Genomic DNA, 23,524 nt, shown 5'->3' on the forward strand with positions numbered 1-23,524 from the left:
CTCCTAAGTGCACCACTCACCCTTTTCCCCTCATCAATTCTATGATTCACCTCATCTTTCATAGACCCATCCGCTGACACGTCCACTCCCAAATATCTGAATACATTCACCTCCTCCATACTCTCTCCCTCCAATCTGATATTCAATCTTTCATCACCTAATCTTTTTGTTATCCTCATAACCTTACTCTTTCCTGTATTCACCTTTAATTTTCTTCTTTTGCACACCCTACCAAATTCATCCACCAATCTCTGCAACTTCTCTTCAGAATCTCCCAAGAGCACAGTGTCATCAGCAAAGAGCAGCTGTGACAACTCCCACTTTGTGTGTGATTCTTTATCTTTTAACTCCATGCCTCTTGCCAAGACCCTCGCATTTACTTCTCTTACAACCCCATCTATAAATATATTAAACAACCACGGTGACATCACACATCCTTGTCTAAGGCCTACTTTTACTGGGAAAAAATTTCCCTCTTTCCTACATACTCTAACTTGAGCCTCACTATCCTCGTAAAAACTCTTCACTGCTTTCAGTAACCTACCTCCTACACCATACACTTGCAACATCTGCCACATTGCCCCCCTATCCACCCTGTCATACGCCTTTTCCAAATCCATAAATGCCACAAAGACCTCTTTAGCCTTATCTAAATACTGTTCACTTATATGTTTCACTGTAAACACCTGGTCCACACACCCCCTACCTTTCCTAAAGCCTCCTTGTTCATCTGCTATCCTATTCTCTGTCTTACTCTTAATTCTTTCAATAATAACTCTACCATACACTTTACCAGGTATACTCAGCAGACTTATCCCCCTATAATTTTTGCACTCTCTTTTATCCCCTTTGCCTTTATACAAAGGAACTATGCATGCTCTCTGCCAATCCCTAGGTACCTTACCCTCTTCCATACATTTATTAAATAATTGCACCAACCACTCCAAAACTATATCCCCACCTGCTTTTAACATTTCTATCTTTATCCCATCAATCCCGGCTGCCTTACCCCCTTTTATTTTACCTACTGCCTCACGAACTTCCCCCACACTCACAACTGGCTCTTCCTCACTCCTACAAGATGTTATTCCTCCTTGTCCTATACACGAAATCACAGCTTCCCTATCTTCATCAACATTTAACAATTCCTCAAAATATTCCCTCCATCTTCCCAATACCTCTAACTCTCCATTTAATAACTCTCCTCTCCTATTTTTAACTGACAAATCCATTTGTTCTCTAGGCTTTCTTAACTTGTTAATCTCACTCCAAAACTTTTTCTTATTTTCAACAAAATTTGTTGATAACATCTCACCCACTCTCTCATTTGCTCTCTTTTTACATTGCTTCACCACTCTCTTAACCTCTCTCTTTTTCTCCATATACTCTTCCCTCCTTGCATCACTTCTACTTTGTAAAAACTTCTCATATGCTAACTTTTTCTCCCTTACTACTCTCTTTACATCATTATTCCACCAATCGCTCCTCTTCCCTCCCGCACCCACTTTCCTGTAACCACAAACTTCTGCTGAACACTCTAACACTACATTTTTAAACCTACCCCATACCTCTTCGACCCCATTGCCTATGCTCTCATTAGCCCATCTATCCTCCAATAGCTGTTTATATCTTACCCTAACTGCCTCCTCTTTTAGTTTATAAACCTTCACCTCTCTCTTCCCTGATGCTTCTATTCTCCTTGTATCCCATCTACCTTTTACTCTCAGTGTAGCTACAACTAGAAAGTGATCTGATATATCTGTGGCCCCTCTATAAACATGTACATCCTGAAGTCTACTCAAGTCTTTTATCTACCAATACATAATCCAACAAACTACTGTCATTTCGCCCTACATCATATCTTGTATACTTATTTATCCTCTTTTTCTTAAAATATGTATTACCTATAACTAAACCCCTTTCTATACAAAGTTCAATCAAAGGGCTCCCATTATCATTTACACCTGGCACCCCAAACTTACCTACCACACCCTCTCTAAAAGTTTCTCCTACTTTAGCATTCAGGTCCCCTACCACAATTACTCTCTCACTTGGTTCAAAGGCTGCTATACATTCACTTAACATCTCCCAAAATCTCTCTCTCTCCTCTGCATTCCTCTCTTCTCCAGGTGCATACATGCTTACTATGACCCACTTCTCGCATCCAACCTTTACTTTAATCCACATAATTCTTGAATTTACACATTCATATTCTCTTTTCTCCTTCCATAACTGATCATTCAACATTACTGCTACCCCTTCCTTTGCTCTAACTCTCTCAGATACTCCAGATTTAATCCCATTTATTTCCCCCCACTGAAACTCCCCTACCCCCTTCAGCTTTGTTTCGCTTAGGGCCAGGACATCCAACTTCTTTTCATTCATAACATCAGCAATCATCTGTTTCTTGTCATCCGCACTACATCCACGCACATTTAAGCATCCCAGTTTTATAAAGTTTTTCTTCTTCTCTTTTTTAGTAAATGTCTACAGGAGAAGGGGTTACTAGCCCACTGCTCCCGGCATTTTAGTCGCCTCATACGACACGCATGGCTTACGGAGGAAAGATTCTTTTCCACTTCCCCATGGACAATAGAAGAAATAAAGAAGAACAAGAGCTATTTAGAAAAAGGAGAAAAACCTAGATGTATGTATATATATATATGCATGTGCGTGTCTGTGAAGTGTGACTAAAGTGTAAGTAGGAGTAGCAAGATATCCCTGTTATCTAGCGTGTTTATGAGACAGATAAAGAAAACAGCAATCCTACCATCATGCAAAACAGTTACAGGTTTCTGTTTCACAGTCATCTGGCAGGACGGTAGTACTTCCCTGGGTGGTTGCTGTCTACCAACCTACTATTATTATTATAAAAATCCATGAGTTGACATAAATTACATGTGGATATAATTCTACAAACATAATACTGTCAAAAACCTGACTTACCAAAACTGAGTAACAGAAGGGGTGAACAGATAGGCCAAGGACACAGAATACAAGATAGATTACGTGGTAGAGGAGCTCACTGTCCGTCACCTGCTGTTCCAATCTCTTAGCAAATGTTCCTTTGTTACCCATCAAACTCACAAGATGAATGCCTTTTATTAACACCTGGTAAAATAAAAAAAGAATTATTCTAAAACAGATTAATAACATAAGAACATAAGAAGGAGGAACACCACAGCAGGCCTGTTGGCCCATACTAGGCAGATCCTTCACAATCCATCCCACTAACAGAATATTTACCCAATCCAATTTTCAATGCTACCCAAACAATAAACTTTGATAATTCTATATGCTCATGTGCAAGTCCCACTCAAATCCAACCCTTCTCACTCATAAGAACATAGGAATGGAGGAACACTGCAGAAGGCCTACTGGCCCATACAAGGCAGGTCCTTATCAAAACCACTCCTACCCTAAACTACCCACAAATTTACTCCTGTACCCATGACACCAATCAAACCCAGCCCCTCCCACTCATATATATGTCCAATCTCTTTTTAAAGATGCCCAAGGTCCTAGCCTCGATCACCCTACTCAAAAGATCGTTCCACATATCCACAACTCTGTTTGAAAACCAGTACATACCTATGTCCTTTCTATATCTAAATTTATCTAACTTAAACCCATTATTTCTGGTTCTTACCTGGTTTGACACCCTCAGTACTTTATTATTAATCACCTCTGTTTATCCCCATCATCCACTTATACACCTCGATGATATCTCCCCTCATTCTACATCTCTCCAGAGAGTGGAGATTCAAGGCTCTAAGTCTATCTTCATAAGATAGACTTAGGGCCTCAATAACCCTACTAGGCAGACTGTTCCACTCACCAACTATCCTATTTCCAAACCAATATTTTCCTATATCCTTTCTAAATCTAAACTTGTCTAATTTGAATCCATTATTGTGGGTTCTCTCATGGAGAGATATCCTCAACACCTTATTTAGATCACCTTTGTTAATACCCATCTTCCACTTATACACTTCGATCATGTTTCCCCTCATTCTTCATCTTATAAATGAATGTAATTTAAGGAACTTCAATCTTTCTTCACATGAAAGATTTCTAATGTTATGTATTAACTTTGTCATTTGTCACTGAACGTTTTCTAACAAATTTATATCCATTCTGTAAAATGGAAACCAGAACTGAGCTGTGTAATCTAGGTGAGGCCTTACAAATGATGTATAAAGCTGGTGTATAACCGCTGGACTTCTGTTGCTTACACTTCTTGATATGGTATAAACCTTGGTAATAAATACCGACAAGTTGGTTTAGAAAGACACGTAAGCAAACACTATAACATATTTATTAGAAAACGTTTCGGTCCTGGGACCTTGATCACTTCTAACATACAGAGGTAGAAAGACATTATATATATAGGCGGAGAGTGAGATGTGACGCACGTGACCTGAGGAATGTCATAAGAACATAAGAATGGAGGAACACTGTGGGCCAGTAGGCCTTCCACAGTGTTCCTCCATTCTTATGTTCTTATGACATTCCTCAGGTCACGTGCGTCACATCTCACTCTCCGCCTATATATATAATGTCTTTCTACCTCTGTATGTTAGAAGTGATCAAGGTCCCAGGACCGAAACGTTTTCTAATAAATATGTTATAGTGTTTGCTTACGTGTCTTTCTAAACCAACTTCTTGATATAAATCCCAGTAATCTATTTGCCTTATTATGCACGCTTAGGCATTGCTGTCTTGGTTTAAGGTTGCTGCTTACCATAACCCCCAAGTCCTTTCCGCATTCTGCACGGCTAAGTTGAACATTATTAAGCTGATATGTGGTAGGGTTATGAACATTCCTGAGCTTTAGAACTTTGCATTTATCTACATTGAACTGCATCTGCCACTTTTCTGACCATGAACTGAGTTTGTCTAAATCCTCCTGAAGTTCCGTGACATCTACGTCTGAATCAATTATTCTACCTATCTTTGTGTCATCAGCAAATTTGCTTATATCACTAGTAATTCCCTCGTCAAGGTCATTTATACATATAAAAAACAACAATGGGCCTAAAACTGTTCCCTGTGGAATGCCACTTGTTACAGATCCCCACTCAGATTTAACCCCACTTATGCGCACTCTGTTTCCTATTAGTGAGTCATGACTCAATCCATACCAGAACTTTTCCCCAAATGACATGAGCTGCCACTTTCTTTAACAGTCTCTGATGTGGTACTCTATCAAAAGTCTTACTAAAATCCAAATAAACAATATCGAATTCATTTTCATGATCAACAACCTCCAAAGCTTTACTGAAGAAACTTTGTAAACTAGTTAAGCAAGAACGGCCCTTCTTGAATCCATGTTGAGTATCATTAATCAAATTATGCTTATCAAGATGGCTTCTTATATTATCAGCTACAACTGACTAGTAATTTGATGGTAATGACTTGTCCCTTGCTTTAAAAATAGGAATTACATTGGCCATCTTCCACATACCAGACACTACACCTGTTTGAAGAGATATATTAAAAATATTAATCAATGGTTCACCGAGTTCCATTTTGCACTCCTTAATCTATGTCATGGCAAGTGTGAATATCACTCTTTCTTAAAGTTCTTATGAATTTACAGTACTACTTATAAAAATTCTTTCACTTACTGCTCTATTACTGGATTTCACTTTGTCCATTATTCACATTTTAACCCCTTTCACTGTCCAGACCCCCGCTGTGAAACTTGTTCACACCGTCCAAGAATTTTTGCTATTTTTTCTTACAAAATGGTTGAGAATCTTTTTCTGCAGGCAATAAAAAAAAAGTGCAAAATTTGATGAAAAACTGACAAAATTACACTTTCGCAAATTTTACTGTGACAGTGATATTTATGCGTTGGCAATTTTGCCCACTTTGAGTCTTATTTTAGGCCAATTAAATTGTTCCAGTCAACCAAATTCTTGGCTATTTCACAAGTATGTCTTTCATTTTACCAACTGAGTACAAGAAATTGCTCAATCAACTATTTCAACTACCCAATCAAGTGATCAGAAATTGGAAATTTAGCCAATTTCACACAAATTTCAAAATAGGGTCCAGAATAAACAATGCAGGCATTCCTGGCACTAAAATAACATTTCTTCAGTTCATCAGTTATGTTCCCAGGTTTTACACATGAATTCCATTTTGATTTTTTATTCATACACAAAAAAATAGAAGATTTACTGTTATGCAATATTGTAATAATTGTATAAATACTATCAGCACATTTCTGAACACATATTAGACCCCACCATTTGGACACATCATGGATGAGTGACGTGGTCTGTTTCCTCTTGAATATCAGCAAAAATCTAACATTTCTGCTACTTTGAGCTCAATTTCAAGCTATTTTCAGTCTTGAAACCAATCAAAATCATTTCTATTTCTGTAATATATCTTCCATTCTATTAAATAAGGCCAGGAAACTGAGAATACAACCGCCGTAAAATCCATAAGAAAATACACCACAAATTCGCTGTTTTAAACCAAAAACACGGTTGCAGTTTTTTCTCATTATGCACTGTGTGCTTCAGGATTTTTCATACGATGCACACTTACCACACAGACCCATTCTCTCACATCTAGGCCCAAAATTATTGCTCACAGCTTATTTGAGTGAGCTGAGCTCATAGTGTAGTACTGCGGCACGGACAGTGACCTCAAAGCCATAGTAATATAGCATGGACAGTAACCTCAAAGCTGTAGTACTATGGCACGGCCAATGAAAGGGTTAACCAAAAACATCTATCTCCTTTCAACAACACCCAAACAATGTTATCGTATTTTAATCCATTAACTGTCCAAACGTAGATCTATGTTTTCTCGCCCAGCGCTCCAAATACACGTATGTTGGAAAAAAAAATAAATAAAGTGGGCAATTTTCTGTGTAATAAAACCAAAAAAAAAAAAAATTAGGGTCAGAACTTACTGAGATATAAGACTTCATAGTTGGTGCTGGATGCTCATCTGATGGCAACATGGAGCCCTGCCACTTGCAGAAGTGTTGCCAATATACCTTTCTCATTTTTTTAATTTATATAATTTTTATGTTCTGATAATTACAATTTGCAGTAGTTCTTGTGATTTCATAGCCAATGTTTGTTCTGACACTAATATTAGGTACTGAAATAGTCACAAACACACTGACAGTGAACATTTTCACTTGCCTTGGTCACCTACTATTGTCTAGAAATATATACAAAGTATTGTTTCTCACAATTATATCACATAAATGTTAAACCTAAGACCCAATCTAACTTTTTTTTTTTTTTTTTAACAAGTCGGCCATCTCCCACTGAGGCAGGGTGACCCAAAAAAGAAAGAAAATCCCCAAAAAGAAAATACTTTCATCATCATTCAACACTTTCACCACACTCACACATTATCACTGTTTTTGCAGAGGTGCTCAGAATACAACAGTTTAGAAGCATATACATGTAAAGATACACAACATATCCCTCCAAACTGCCAATATCCCAAACCCCTCCTTTAAAGTGCAGGCATTATACTTCCCATTTCCATGACTCAAGTCCGACTATATGAAAATAACCGGTTTCCCTGAATCCCTTCACTAAATATTACCCTGCTCACACTCCAACAGATCGTCAGGTCCCAAGTACCATTCGTCTCCATTCACTCCTATCTAACACGCTCACGCACGCTTGCTGTTATTGTTATTGCTTGTTATTTTTTAAAAATACACTACCTAACAGAATACTCCATTCTACTGAATGTACAACAATGCATGCAACCATATGACCTGTCTTTGTAATACTCATTTGTGCTTTATTGTTATCTGTTTACAATAATGTTTTATCACTGATTACATCATTACTTAGCTAATCTTAAGTTAATTTTAAGCCTGCCCGTAATGCTATGCATGCAAGTGGCTTTGGCATGCTGCTCTTACCTGTATTTTTTTGTACCTCTGTATGTATGTTCAAATTATAAAATAAATAAATAAATAAATAAATAAATAAATTTATGGGTCCCAGCAATGTTTTAGACATGCTGGAGTATATATGAAACTCCTTGAAGCACAGTGTATGACTGAGTGTCACTCCACTGCTGACAGTGCAGCAGTGGAGTGACATTTGATGATCATACACTGCGTTTAAAAACTGTAGTGTAAAGCACCCTTCTGGCAAGACAGTGATGGAGTGAATGATGGTGAAAGTTTTTCTTTTTCGGGCCACCCTGCCTTGGTGGGAATCGGCCGGTGTGATAATAAAAATAAAAAAACACTGCGTTGGCTTTGTTTGTTTTCATTGTTACATATAAACATGTTTATCTGTTTGTTTGTCTGTCTATCTATTTGTCTGTGTCTAGCTCTGTCTCTTTATCTCTGTCTCTGCTTATCTGTCTGCCTGTGTGTCTATCTTCCTGTCTCTGTCTACTGGTCTCTCTTTCTGTCTCAGAGAGCCGCTCATGAACTAATAGGTATTACACACGATGCAGAGTTGTCATGTCTAATTCCTAAACAATGCGTATTACTTGCCAGTTGTGCTTATTATGCCTTACATCTACAAGCACTGCATAGCACTTTGTCTGAATTTTTTGAAACATCCTAGGTAATTTACACTATGTATGATAACTATTTATGTATACCAGTGAGTTAGAGACAGAGATAGACAGAGACAGGTAGAGATACAGACAAGCAGAGATACAGACAGACAGATGGAGATAGAGACAGCCAAAGTCAATCAGCCAGCCACCCGGCCTGCCAAACACGTATTACACACGTTCCAGAATTATTTCTCTTTACTTAGAGCATAGGTTATAGGACAGTCTGGCAGGAAGACACTACCAGTGGTATCAAAATTGAAAGGATGTTGCACAAATGTTGCACACTGGTTATTATCAAGGTTTTTGACATTTCCTTGACCACTTGTGGCCACATCCATCTCAAAGCCACTAAACTTGGGGTCAACTTCAGTTTCCTATTAAAAGGGTAGTGTTAATAAGACATGACATCAGTGAATCCCTGGTGTTTGCCATGTTCTTGGCTCTAGCTGGGTCTCAATTGAACTGGTGCTCCCACAAGGTACTAAGTGGTCCCAGATTTTTTTAATACTGCACACACCGAGTGTTAAGACCCATTCTATACTGACCAGGCATCTCAGGCCAATCGTCCCAAATTCAGAGGCAGGAAAAATAAAACACTGATCTATGTTTGAAGTGCTAGCAGTAAGAACGTAGATCTACGTTTGACAGTTAAGGGGCTAATGGCCTTTTCTTGCCAAGAATTTCTATTCCTTGAAGGGCAACCTCATACTTAATCTTCTAATATTTCAGTCACCTTTCAATGTTATTTCTGAAGGAGCACTTGAAATATATGCTATGAAGCTATGCATGTTGGTTTTTACAAGACTGCTGGTTTTGTAAAAAATAAATGTGGAAAGGCTGAGTGACACATAAGTATGGACTATGGAAAAGAGAAAGTGGAGAGAAGGAAGCAAGATAATGGCATGAGTAAATCTACAAAGCAAAATAAAGACTGAGAAAGTCTTTTTCAGCAGAACCATGTGAAGAATAAATATGAACATTGATTCAACAAGTGGTGCTGTTAAACAAAAAATCTACTAGCATAAAAAGACAAAAAATAAAAAATCTAATGTACTACCTTGGATAACAAAGGTCAAACACAAAAGTATTTGTTAAAAAACTTACATTAGCACTACCCAGTAGCCAAAGAGTAGGTTCAGGTCCTACAGAGAATATGAGGCGCACTATTGATATGGCCCCCAGAAGATACATGAAGATTCGCCGTTGGAAACTTACAACAATGGCAAGAGCTATCAGAAGAACCACCCAAAGCAAGCCATTCACATGGCCGTTAACATCTGTAAGTAATGGAGAAATTTTGGCAAGAATAATTAAGTCAGAGCAGCAGAGATGAATAGTCTAGGAGCAATGAAACAAAAAAATGACTATGTTATAGAATGATATGGAGTACAAACATATGAGACTTAAGATTAAAATGAGTGCTGTATGATGATATGTACATAATAAATAAACTGATGATGAAATGGTAATTAAAGTGTTTTAAGTAAATATGTGGGACAGAGGCCATGAAGGCCAAGAGGTTGCAGCTATGGTGAGTGAATACATGACTGAGAAAATATGTTATATTGCACACTTTAACAGGAAGAAGTGGATTCAGTCCATGAAGAGAATGAATGATTAAATTTTTTATAAAACTAAACATTGTACTGTACATTTGGTCTATAAAAGGGTAAGAAAATGCCAATAATATTTGTCTAAGTCTGATAGCACTAGTTGCCCATGACAACATTGTGGAAAGTATTATGAATGACCAAGTGCTAATCTGGTCCTAACTTTTAAACATTACTTTTCCATACAATATGAGTGAACGCAAAACTATTTTATGAAAGTGGGAAATATGGCGATTAATATAGAGAAAATAAATTTCCATACACATTATAATTTAAGTAACCCTTTCCCTGTATAAATTACTGAATGTAAAAAGAAGAAAAAACTTTGTGAAAGCGTTTCTTCTTTTTCGGGGTCACCCTGCCTCGATGGGAAAATATTTTCTAAGATAAAATGTGAGCTCTACTAACAGATAATATTAAGTATAATAATAACTAAGAAATAAAAAACTGATGCTTAAAAATTAATATAAAAATATACTCATCCAGTACCACATGCAAATTTCATAACATGAAACAAATCAGATATATGTACTGTATTACTTACTTGGCAAATGACTAGTATATGGATAGAAGAATGCAACAATGAGGTTATTCATTAACGCCAATAAGAAGAGTAATCTACTCCATAAGGACATATAGTTGCTAATGGTAGACAATACTGCTTGACCTGCAAGACAGAAATAAAATCAACTGCAACAAACTGTTAAGAGTTACACATTCTAAATTTGTAGTATCTTCACCAAACTGTTACCAAAACATTGAATCACTCTTTTGTATGAAATCAGTGAATGCAATTTAGTAGCACATCTGTTTTGTAATAAGTGGATGGAGGATCAGCGCCTGCACCACTTCGTGCGCTGAATGACCTACACAGTTCAGTGCTTCACATGAAATAAAGCAAGAACCTACACATTCCTATTTCTTTTTTTCTTTTTGATATTATAAGGTATGCTAACTCCTTTCTATTTGTAGGCCAAATATTCCTAATGTTATATTAAAAATTCTACGATGCACTAAATGAATTATTAATTAATAAATTAAGCAAAAAATTATTTATACTACCTGGTCAGTTACAGTAGGGCCCCACTTATACAGCAGGTTAGGTTCCAGGCTACCGCCAGGAAGCGGACATTGCTGTAAAGTGGAACACCCATTTTCCACTTATAAATGCTAGATAACAAGTTTACACTAACAAATAGAGTGGACCCTTGACTTCTGTAAGCACTGGAAGTGGTAATTTTCGCAAATCGTAACTTTTTTCGTCAAAATATTGACTCATGAATCGCCGTTTGACTTGCAAATAGTCGTTCGTCCCAGACATGTACGAGCGGCCCCACACACCCTTCACAGTCAGTGTGCCATTGTTTATCAGCGAGTGAGCACGTTCATATGATACAATTCGTAATGGTATAAACCTTGGTAATAAATACCGACAAGTTGGTTTAGAAATACACGTTAGCAAACACTATGACATATTTATTAGAAAACGTTTCGGTCCTGGGACCTTGATCACTTCTAACATACAGAGGTAGAAAGACATTATATATAGGCGGAGAGTGAGGTGTGAGTGACGCATGGTGACCTGAAGAATGCCATGTTGGGATGAGGACGGGTAGACGATGAGATCATGTGACTCCTGTGTTGTTGGGTTGGTGGTGCTTAGCCTGCTTAAGTATCATGTATGCTAATGTTTTTAAATTTTGTGGTTTTCAGCGTTAGGTTCTATTGTGTTGGTGACGGTGATTAGTGAGGCTTCTAGGCACCGTCGGCGTCTGAGGTCTGGTTCAGTGAGAACAAGTTGTGCCTCATTCCAGTTCATCAAATGCCCCGTGGAGTCTCTGTGGAGGCCACAGGCGTACCTTTCATAATATTCCATTCGTTTTAGTGCTAGCAACTACTAAATAAGCTACCATGTGCTCGAAGAAAGCTCCTAATGCCAGCCCTTTGGTAAAGGTGACAAACACGATAGAATTCAAGAAAGAACTCGTAGCAAAGTACCAAAGTGGAGGAGGAAGAGAGAGGGGAGAACGTTCCTTCTTCAGTGATTCTACGATATGTACGATACTACAGCAGCACGAGTTGATAAAGGCCAGGCCAGGCCAGGCCACCCCACTCACACCTATTATACTACAACATTTAAAGCATCCCAGAGTGATAAAATGCATATACAGTTCATTCATCACATACATAAGAACATAAGAATGGAGGAACACTGCAGAAGGCCTACTGGCCCATAGAAGGCAGGTCCTTATCAAAACGACCCCTACTCAAAGCTTCCCAAGAATATCCTCCCGTACCCAATGACACCAATCAAACCAAGCCCTTCCCACTCACATATTTGTCCAATCTCTTTTTAAAGCCACCCAAGGTCCTAGCCTTGATCACCCTACTTGGGAGACTGTTCCATGCATCCACAACTCTGTTAGCAAACCAGTACTTATCTATGTCTTTTCTAAATCTAAACTTATCCAACTTAAATCCATTATTTCTGGTTCTTACTTGGTTCGACACCCTCGAACTTTTTTCATGCCCGTCATCCACTTATACACTTCAATGATATCTCCCTTTATTCTACGTCTCTCCAGAGAGTGGAGATTTAAGGCTTTAAGTCTATCTTCATACGGGAGATTCCTTACACAGTAAATCATTTTAGTCATTCTTCTCTGTATGTTCTCCAATGAGTCTATATCCATCCTGACTCATGAAATCGTAATGACACGATTGCAAACAAACCATACCACGGGCGGGATTTGAACCCGCGGTCAGAGAGTCTCAAAACTCCAGACCATCGCGTTAGCCACTGGACCAGCTAGCCACAATAAGATTCATCCAACTAGGTATATTTCTACACCATAGGAAGGTTAGCATAGGCACCACTGTGACCACAAATGCAAGTTTTTACAGACGAATCTCCAGCTAGCATGGCCGTGATGAACTCTAGCTCAAGTCCCCTCACTGCTGTCAACATGACTCACAAATTCGTAATGAAACGATTGCAAACAAACCATACCACGGGCGGAATTTGAACCTGCGGTCAGAGAGTCTCAAAACTCCAGACCGTCATGTTAGCCACTGGACAAGCTAGCCACAATAAGATTCGTCCAACTAGGTATATTTCTACACCATAGGAAGGTTAGCATAGGCACCACTGTGACCACAAATGCAAGTTTTTACAGACGAATCTCCAGCTAGCGTGGCCGTGACGAACTCTAGCTCAAGTCCCCTCACTGCCGTCAACATGACTCACGAAATCGTAATGACACGATTGCAAACAAACCATACCACGGGTGGGATTTGAACCCGCGGTCAGAGTCTCAAAACTCCAGACCGTTGCGTTAGCCACTGGACCAGCTAGCAACAATAAGACAAATCTTACTGTGGCTAGCTGGTCCAGTGGCTAACGCGAAGGTCTGGAGTTTTGAGACTCTCTGATCGCGGGTTCAAATCCTGCCTGTGGTATGGTTTGTTTGCAATCATGTCATTACGATTTCGTGAGTCATGTTGACGGCAGTGAGGGGACTTGAGCTAGAGTTCGTCACGGCCATGCTAGCTGGAGATTCGTCTGTAAAAACTTGCATTTGTGGTCACAGTGGTGCCTATGCTAACCTTCCTATGGTGTAGAAATATACCTAATTGGACAAATCTTATTGTGGGTAGCTGGTCCAGTGGCTAACGCGACGGTCTGGAGTTTTGAGACTCTCTGACCGCGGGTTCAAATCCCACCCGTGGTATGGTTTATATCCATCCTGTAGTAAGGAGACCAAAACCGAGCAGCATAATCTAAATGAGGCCTCACTAGTGATGAATAGAGCTGTAAAATAACTTTTGGACTTCTGTTACTTTTACTTCTTGAGATAAATCCAAGTGATCTGTTAGCCTTGTTGTGCACACTTAGGCACTGCTGTCTTGATTTTAGGTTTCTGCTTACCATGACTCCCAAGTTTTTTTCACATTCTGTATGATCAAGCTCTACTTCACCTAGTTTATAGTTTTGAGGGTTATTTTTATTACCAAGGACTAGTACCTTACACTTGTCCACATTGAACTTCATCTGCCATTTTTCAGACCAAGACATCAATTTGTCCAAATCCTCCTGGAGTTCATTGCTATCCTCCTCAGAATGAATTATACAGCCTATCTTTGTATCATCAGCAAATTTACTTATGTCGCTCGTAATCCCTTCATCAAGGTCATTAATGTAAATTATGAACAAGAGAGGGCCCAAAACTGATCCCTGTGGAACGCCACTAGTGACTAATCCCCATTCAGATTTGACCCCATTAATCGAAACTCTCTGCTTTCTATTGGTAAGCCATGCCTCTATCCATGCTAGAACTTTACCTCCTATACCATGAGCTGCCACTTTTCTTAAGAGTCTCTTGTGAGGTACTCTATCGAAGGCTTTACTAAAATTCAAATAAACAATATCACATTCTTTATCACTGTCTACTGCCTCAAATGTTCTATTGAAGAACGTCAGTAAATTTGTCAGGCAGGAATGACCTCTCGTGAACCCATGCTGAGATTCATTTATCAAGTTATGCTCTTCAAGGTGACTTCTAATAATGTCAGCTATAATTGATTCTAGTAACTTGCCCACTATAGATGTTAGGCTTATTGGACGGTAATTTGAAGACACGAACTTATCCCCTGATTTGAATATAGGAACCACATTAGCCATCTTCCACAATTCTGGCACAATACCAGTAAGGACGGACACATTAAACACACTCGTTAATGGCTGACTAAGTTCCATTTTGCATTCCTTAAGTACCCTGGAAAACAACTCGTCGGGCCCCGGGGACTTACTTTGCTTCAATTTGTCTATCTGCTTGATAACCATGTCCCTCGTGACAGTAATATTAGTCAATTTGAATTCGTCAGGAACTGGATAATTGTTAATTTCTGGAATCTCATTTATGTCTTCCTGTGTTTTTGCAGGGGTGCTCAGAACACAACAGCTTAGAAGCATGTAAGTATAAAGATACACAACATATCCCTCCAAACTGTCAACATCCCAAACACCTCCTCATTATTATAATAATAAAAATTATTATTATTGCTATTAATTTAGGGAACTGGAGCACAGATCCAATTCCATAGATCAAGAGCCCCTCACCATGTTTTGTTATTTTTCAACAAACCGGCCGTATCCCACCAAGGCAGGGTGACCCAAAAAGAAAAACGAAAGTTTCTCTTTTTAAATTTAGTAATTTGTACAGAAGGGATTACTAGCCCCTTGTTCCCAGCATTTTAGTCGCCTCTTACAACATGCATGGCTTACAGAGGAAGAATTCTGTTCCACTTCCCCATGGAGATAAGAGGAAATAAACAAAAACAAGAACTAGAAAGAAAATAGAAGAAAACCTAGAGGGGTGTGCACATATATGCTTGTACATGTACGTGTCCTAGGTAGTAGGTTGGTAGACAGCAACTGCCCAGGGAGGTACTACTGTCCTGCCAAGTGAGTGTAAAACGAAAGCTTGTAATTGTTTTACATGATGGTACGATTGCTGGTGTCCTTTTTTCTGTCTCATAAACATGCAAGATTTCAGGTATGTCTTGCTACTTCTACTTACACTTAGGTCACACTACACATACATGTACAAGCACATATATACACCCCTCTCTGGGTTTTCTTCTATTTTCTTTCTTATTCTTGTTCTTGTTTATTTCCTCTTACCTCCATGGGAAAGTGGAACAGAATTCTTCCTCTGTAAGCCATACATGTTGTAAGAGGCAACTAAAATGCCAGGAGCAAGGGGCTAGTAACCCCTTCTCCTGTATATATTACTAAATGTAAAAGGAGAAACTTTTGTTTTTCCTTTCGGGCCACCCCGCCTCGGTGGGATACGGCCAGTGTATTGAAAGAATAATAATAATTATTATTAATTTTTTTTTTCAACAAACCGGCCGTATCCCACCAAGGCAGGGTGGCCAAAAAGAAAAACGAAAGTTTCTCTTTTTAAATTTAGTAATTTATACAGGAGAAGGGGTTACTAACCCCTTGCTCCCGGCATTTTAGTCACCTCTTACAACACGCATGGCTTATGGAGGAAGAATTCCGTTCCCCTTCCCCAAGGAGATAAGAGGAAATAAACAGGAACAAGAACTAGAAAGAAAATAGAAAACTTAGAGGGGTGTGTATATATATGCTTAAACATGTATGTGTCCTAGGTAGTAGGTTGGTAGACAGCAACCGCCCAGGGAGGTACTACCGTCCTGCCGAGTGAGTGTAAAACGAAAGCCTATAATTGTTTTACATGATGGTAGGATTGCTGGTGTCCTTTTTTCTATCTCATACACATGAAAAATTTCAGGTATGTCTTGCTACTTCTACTTAAGCACTTAGGTCACACTACACATACATGTTCTTCTTTCAACACACCGGCCGTATCCCACCAAGGCGGTGTGGTCCAAAAAGAAAAACGAAAGTTTCTACCTTTATGTTTAGTAATATATACAGGAGAAGAGGTTACTAGACCCTTGCTCCCGGCATTTTAGTCGCCTCTTACAACATGCATGGCTTACGGAGGAAGAATTCTGTTCCACTTCCCTATGGAGGTAAGAGGAAATAAACAAGAACAAGAACTAGAAAGAAAATAGAAAACCCAGAGCAGTATGTATATATATGTTTGTACATGTATGTGTAGTGTGGCCTAAGTGTAAGTAGAAGTCGCAAGACGTACCTGAAATCTTGCATGTTTATGAGACAGACAAAAGACACCAGCAATCCTACCATCATGTAAAACAATTACAGGCTTTCGTTGTACACTCACTTGGCGAAAGCCTGTAATGTATGTGTAGTGTGACCTAAGTGTAAGTAGAAGTAGCAAGACATACCTGAAATTTTGCATGTTTATGAGGCAGACAAAAGACACCAGCAATGCTACCATCATGTAAAACAATTACAGGCTTTCGTCAAGTGAATGTACAACGAAAGCCTGTAATTGTTTTACATGATGGTAGCATTGCTGGTGTCTTTTGTCTGCCTCATAAACATGCAAAATTTCAGGTATGTCTTGCTACTTCTGCTTACACTTAGGTCACACTACACATACATGTACAAACATATATATACACACCCCTCTGGGTTTTCTTCTATTTTCTTTCTAGTTCTTGTTCTTGTTTATTTCCTCTTATCTCCATGGGGAAGTGGAACAGAATTCTTCCTCCATAAGCCATGCGTGTTGTAAGAGGCGATTAAAATGCCGGGAGCAAGGGGCTAGTAACCTCTTCTCCTGTATATATTACTAAATGTAAAAGGAGAAACTTTCGTTTTTCCTTTTGGGCCACCCCGCCTCGGTGGGATACAGCCGGTGTGTTGAAAAAAACAAAAAAAAAAACAAGAGAAATTTTCGTTTTTCTTTTTGGGCCACCCTGCCATGGTGGGATACAGCTGGTTTGTTGCAAAGATAAAAAAAAAGTGTATGTGTAGTTTGACCCAAGTGTAAGTAGACGTAGCAAGACGTACCTAAAATCCAGCATGTTTATGGGACAGAAAAAAGGACACCAGCAATCCTACCATCATGTAAAACAATTACAGGCTCTCATTTTACACTCATTTGGCAGGACGGTAGTACCTCCCTGGGTGGTTGCTGTCTACCAACCTACTACCTATATTCATTAAAATTTTTTATAAATTTTTTTATATTAAAGTCCCGGGTTTATTCCTTGGACCTCAGCAATGAGAGTTGCTCCTCTCACAGCTGGGCAATGGCGACAAGTATTATTATACTATTGTATTATTATTGTTATAATTATTATTAGTAGTATGTACGTATTATAATAATAGTTATTATTATAATAATAGTTATTATTATAAACCCCTTCTCCTGTATATATTACTAAATGTAAAAGGAGAAACTTTCATTTTCCTTTTGGGCCACCCTGCCTCGGTGGGATACGGCGGGTGTGTTGAAAGAAGAAAGAATAATAATTATTATTATAAATATTAATTTAGGGAACTGAAGCACAGATCCAATTCCACAGAGCAAGAGCCCTTCACCATGTACGTAACAATAATAATAATAATAATAATTATTTTATAGGTAGTAGGTTGGTAGACAGCAACCACCCAGGGAGGCACTACCGTCCTGCCAAGTGAGTGTAAAACGAAAGCCTGTGATTGTTTTACATGATGGTAGGATTGCTGATGTCTTTTGTCTGTCTCATATATATGCAAGATTACAGGTATGTCTTGCTACTTCTACTTACACTTAGGTCACACTACACATACATGTACAAGCATATATATACACACCGCTCTGGGTTTTCTTCTATTTTCTTTCTAGTTCTTGTTCTTGTTTATTTCCTCTTATCTCCATGGGGAAGTGGAACAGAATTCTTCCTCCGTAAGCCATGCGTGTTGTAAGAGGCGACTAAAATGCCGGGAGCAAGGGGCTGGTAACCCCTTCTCCCGTATAAATTACTAAATTTAAAAAGAGAAACTTTCGTTTTTCTTTTTGGGCCACCCTGCCTTGGTGGGATACGGCCGGTTTTTTTAAAAAAAAAAAAAAAAAAAAAAAATCTGAGTTTTCTTTGATTTTATCTTAATAGTTCTTGGTCTTATTACTTTTCCTTTTATATCCATGGGGAAGTGGAATAAGAATCTTTCCTCCGTAAGCCATGCGTGTCGTAAAAGTCGACTAAAATGCCGGGAACAATGGCTAGTAACCCCTTTTCCTGTAAAGATTACTAAAAAGAATAAGAAGAAGAAAATTGTCAAAGTGGGAAGTCTGAATGTGCGTGGATGTTGTGCAGATGATAAGAAAGAGATGATTGTGGATGTTATGAATGAGAAGAAGCTGGATGTCCTGGCTTTAAGTGAAACAAAGCTGAAGGGGGTGGGAGAGTTTCAGTGGAGAGGAATAAATGGGATTAGGTCAGGGGTTTCAAATAGAGTTAGAGCTAAAGAAGGAGTAGCAATAATGTTGAAGGATAAGCTATGGCAGGAAAAGAGGGACTATAAATGTATTAATTCAAGGATTATGTGGAGTAAAATAAAGATTGGATGTGAAAAGTGGGTTATAATAAGCGTGTATGCACCTGGAGAAGAGAGAAGTGTAGAGGAGAGAGACAGATTTTGGGAAATGTTGAGTGAATGCATGGGGAGTTTTGAATCAAGTGTGAGAGTAATGGTGGTTGGGGATTTCAATGCTAAAGTGGGTAAAAATGTTATGGAGGGAGTAGTAGGTAAATTTGGGGTGCCAGGGGTAAATGTAAATGGGGAGCCTTTGAGCTATGTGTAGAAAGAGATTTGGTAATAAGTAATATATATTTTATGAAAAAGAGGATAAATAAATATACAAGGTATGATGTAGCACGTAATGAAAGTAGTTTATTAGATTATGTATTGGGGGTTAAAAGGTTGATGGGTAGGCTCCAGGATGTACATGTTTATAGAGGGGCAACTGATATATCAGATCATTATTTAGTTGTAGCTACAGTTAGAGTAAGAGGTAGATGGGAAAAGAGGAAGGTGGCAACAACAAGTAAGAGGGAGGTGAAAGTGTATAAACTAAGGGAGGAGGAAGTTCGGGTGAGATATAAGCGACTATTGGCAGAAAGGTGGGCTAGTGCAAAGATGAGTAGTGGGGGGGGGGGTTGAAGAGGGTTGGAATAGTTTTAAAAATGCAGTATTAGAATGTGGGGCAGAAGTTTGTGGTTATAGGAGGGTGGGGGCAGGAGGAAAGAGGAGTGATTGGTGGAATGATGAAGTAAAGGGTGTGATAAAAGAGAAAAAGAGAGCTCATGAGAGGTTTTTACAAAGCAGAAGTGTTATAAGACGAGCAGAGTACATGGAGAGTAAAAGAAAGGTAAAGAGAGTGGTGAGAGAGTGCAAAAGGAGAGCAGATGATAGAGTGGGAGAGGCACTGTCAAGAAATTTTAATGAAAATAAGAAAAAATTTTGGAGTGAGTTAAACAAGTTAAGAAAGCCTAGGGAAAGTATGGATTTGTCAGTTAAAAACAGAGTAGGGGAGTTAGTAGATGGGGAGATGGAGGTATTAGGTAGATGGCGAGAATATTTTGAGGAACTTTTAAATGTTAAGGAAGAAACAGAGGCAGTAATTTCATGCACTGGTCAGGGAGGTATACCATCTTTTAGGAGAAAAGAAGAGCAGAATGTAAGTGTGGGGCAGGTACGTGAGGCATTACGTAAAATGAAAGTGGGTAAAGCAGCTGGAACTGATGAGATCATGACAGAAATGTTAAAAGCAGGGGGGGATATAGTGTTGGAGTGGTTGGTACTTTTGTTTAATAAATGTATGAAAGAGGGGAAGGTACCTAGGGATTGGCGGAGAGCATGTATAGTCCCTTTATATAAAGGGAAAGGGGACAAAAGAGACTAAAAATTATAGAGGAATAAGTTTACTGAGTATACCAGGAAAAGTGTACGGTAGGGTTATAATTGAAAGAATTAGAGGTAAGACAGAATGTAGGATTGCGGATGAGCAAGGAGGTTTCAAAGTGGGTAGGGGATGTGTAGATCAAGTGTTTACATTGAAGCATATATGTGAACAGTATTTAGATAAAGGTAGGGAAGTTTTTATTGCATTTATGGATTTAGAAAAGGCATATGATAGAGTGGATAGAGGAGCAATGTGGCAGATGTTGCAAGTATATGGAATAGGTGGTAAGTTATTAAATGCTGTAAAGAGTTTTTATGAGGATAGTGAGGCTCAGGTTAGGGTGTGTAGAAGAGAGGGAGACTACTTCCCGGTAAAAGTAGGTCTTAGACAGGGATGTGTAATGTCACCATGGTTGTTTAATATATTTATAGATGGGGTTGTAAAGGAAGTAAATGCTAGGGTGTTCAGGAGAGGGGTGGGATTAAATTTTGGGGAACCAAATTCAAAATGGGAATTGACAGTTACTTTTTGCTGATGATACTGTGCTTATGGGAGATTCTAAAGAAAAATTGCAAAGGTTAGTGGATGAGTTTGGGAATGTGTGTAAAGATAGAAAGTTGAAAGTGAACATAGAAAAGAGTAAGGTGATGAGGGTGTCAAATGATTTAGATAAAGAAAAATTGGATATCAAATTGGGGAGGAGGAGTATGGAAGAAGTGAATGTTTTCAGATACTTGGGAGTTGACGTGTCGGCGGATGGATTTATGAAGGATGAGGTTAATCATAGAATTGATGAGGGAAAAAAGGTGAGTGGTGCGTTGAGGTATATGTGGAGTCAAAAAACGTTATCCATGGAGGCAAAGAAGGGAATGTAGGAAAGTATAGTAGTACCAACACTCTTATATGGGTGTGAAGCTTGGGTGGTAAATGTAGCAGCGAGGAGACGGTTGGAGGCAGTGGAGATGTCCTGTTTAAGGGCAATGTGTGGTGTAAATATTATGCAGAAAATTCGGAGTGTGGAAATTAGGAAAAGGTGTGGAGTTAATAAAAGTATTAGTCAGAGGGCAGAAGAAGGGTTGTTGAGGTGGTTTGGTCATTTAGAGAGAATGGATCAAAGTAGAATGACATGGAAAGCACATAAATCTATAGGGGAAGGAATGCGGGGTAGGGGTCGTCCTCGAAAGGGTTGGAGAGAGGGGGTAAAGGTTTTGTGGGCAAGGGGCTTGGACTTCCAGCAAGCGTGTGTGAGCGTGTTAGATAGGAGTGAATGGAGACGAATGGTACTTGGGACCCGACGATCTGTTGGAGTGTGAGCAGGGTAATATTTAGTGAAGGGATTTCAGGGAAACCGGTTATTTTCATATAGTCGGACTTGAGTCCTGGAAATGGGAAGTACAATGCCTGCACTTTAAAGGAGGGGTTTGGGATATTGGCAGTTTGGAGGGATATGCTGTGTATCTTTATATGTGTATGCTTCTAAACTGTTGTATTCTGAGCACCTCTGCAAAAGCAGTGATAATGTGTGATTGTGGTGAAAGTGTTGAATGATGATGAAAGTATTTTCTTTTTGGGGATTTTCTTTCTTTTTTGGGTCACCCTGCCTCGGTGGGAGACGGCCGACTTGTTGAAAAAAAAAAAAAAATATATTATTATACCAATAATAGTACATTATACATTTTTTTTTTTTCAACAAGTAGGCCGTCTCCCACCGAGGCAGGGTGACCCAAAAAAAGAAAGAAAATCCCCAAAAAGAAAATACTTTCATCATCATTCAACACTTTCACCACACTCACACATTATCACTGTTTTTGCAGAGGTGTTCAGAATACAACAGCTTAGAAGCATATATGTATAAAGATACACAACATATCCCTCCAAACTGCCAATATTCCAAACCCCTCCTTTAAAGTGCAGGCATTGTACTTCCCATTTCCAGGACTCAAGTCCGACTATATGAAAATAATACATATTATACATATTACACATATTATTAATAGTAGTAGTAGTACGTACGTATTATAATAATAATTATCATTATTATTAATATAGGGAACTGGAGCACAGATCCAATTCCCTGGATCAAGGGCCCTTCACCAAGGAACCTCCCTTGAGGGGGAAGGATTTATCCTGAAATTTTGTTCGTATCCAGAAGTAAAAAATCGACCGAACGATGGTTCGCATCCTGAAAAGCTCGCATGGTGGAGCATTCATAAGCCGAGGTTCCACTGTATAATTATCAGAGTATATAAAAAATGTGAAATAACTTTAAAACACTTAAAATTTGGAAAGTGTCCAGACATAATGGAGAGACGTGGAGCTCACGGGGCTCACGGAGAATGTAAACAAACCGTGTGGGGCGCGGTGACTGTATTAGAATGTCAGGTGGGGGGGGAATTAGTGGAATGCTGTAAGGAAAAACGTTGTAAAGCACGGCCCTAGAGTACTTCATTTCCTTTATGATTTCTGCACTTACTTTTCAATTTTCTCTGCCACTGCATTTCTATGAACATATCATTACACTTTTCAAAGAAATCAGTGACTTTAGTTCCCTGTTCATCCCGTTCAGCAGTTTGGTAGACTCTCTGTTTTGTTTCTCTTGTCAGGTAATTGCAGATCTCTGGGATAGGGAAAACAATTTGCTCCATTGTGCGGTCACTTCGAACAATCTGGAATTATAATACCATTAGGTAGTTAGCAGTATACACTCTGGCTAAAAACACCCAGTACAAGTACATGTACTTATACAGAAATACACAAGGTACATGCTATGAAGTGAGTATAATTTCTTACAATTGAGAACAGAAAGGAAAATAACTGGACATGAATACGTGTGATAATCAATGGACAGAATAAGATAGTGATTCATGAGCAGCAGTCTAATGGACAATCATTCTCATAATTGTAATTCATTCTCCTGTTGGTAAAAATAATCTGCTATACCTGTTATAAGAACATAAAAAAGAAGGAACATTGCAACAGGTCTACTGGCCT

The 23,524-nt window shown here is 38.8% G+C and overlaps 1 protein-coding gene across 16 annotated transcripts in view; it reads right to left on the reverse strand.

Moving 5' to 3' along the window:
• Itpr (Inositol 1,4,5,-trisphosphate receptor) overlaps window positions 1-23,524 on the reverse strand; it is a 590,630-nt gene that overhangs the window by 59,067 nt on the left and 508,039 nt on the right. For all 16 annotated transcript variants that reach the window (XM_070084086.1, XM_070084085.1, XM_070084080.1 and 13 more), the window contains 4 exons: window positions 23,007-23,199; window positions 10,726-10,848; window positions 9,676-9,848; window positions 2,947-3,111 (listed from right to left, as the gene is read on the reverse strand). In XM_070084086.1, the coding sequence (XP_069940187.1) occupies window positions 2,947-3,111; window positions 9,676-9,848; window positions 10,726-10,848; window positions 23,007-23,199 (654 nt within the window). The remainder of the gene's footprint in view (window positions 1-2,946; window positions 3,112-9,675; window positions 9,849-10,725; window positions 10,849-23,006; window positions 23,200-23,524) is intronic.

Source organism: Cherax quadricarinatus, chromosome 11 (assembly GCF_038502225.1).
Source record: "Cherax quadricarinatus isolate ZL_2023a chromosome 11, ASM3850222v1, whole genome shotgun sequence".
NCBI lineage: Eukaryota > Metazoa > Arthropoda > Malacostraca > Decapoda > Parastacidae > Cherax > Cherax quadricarinatus.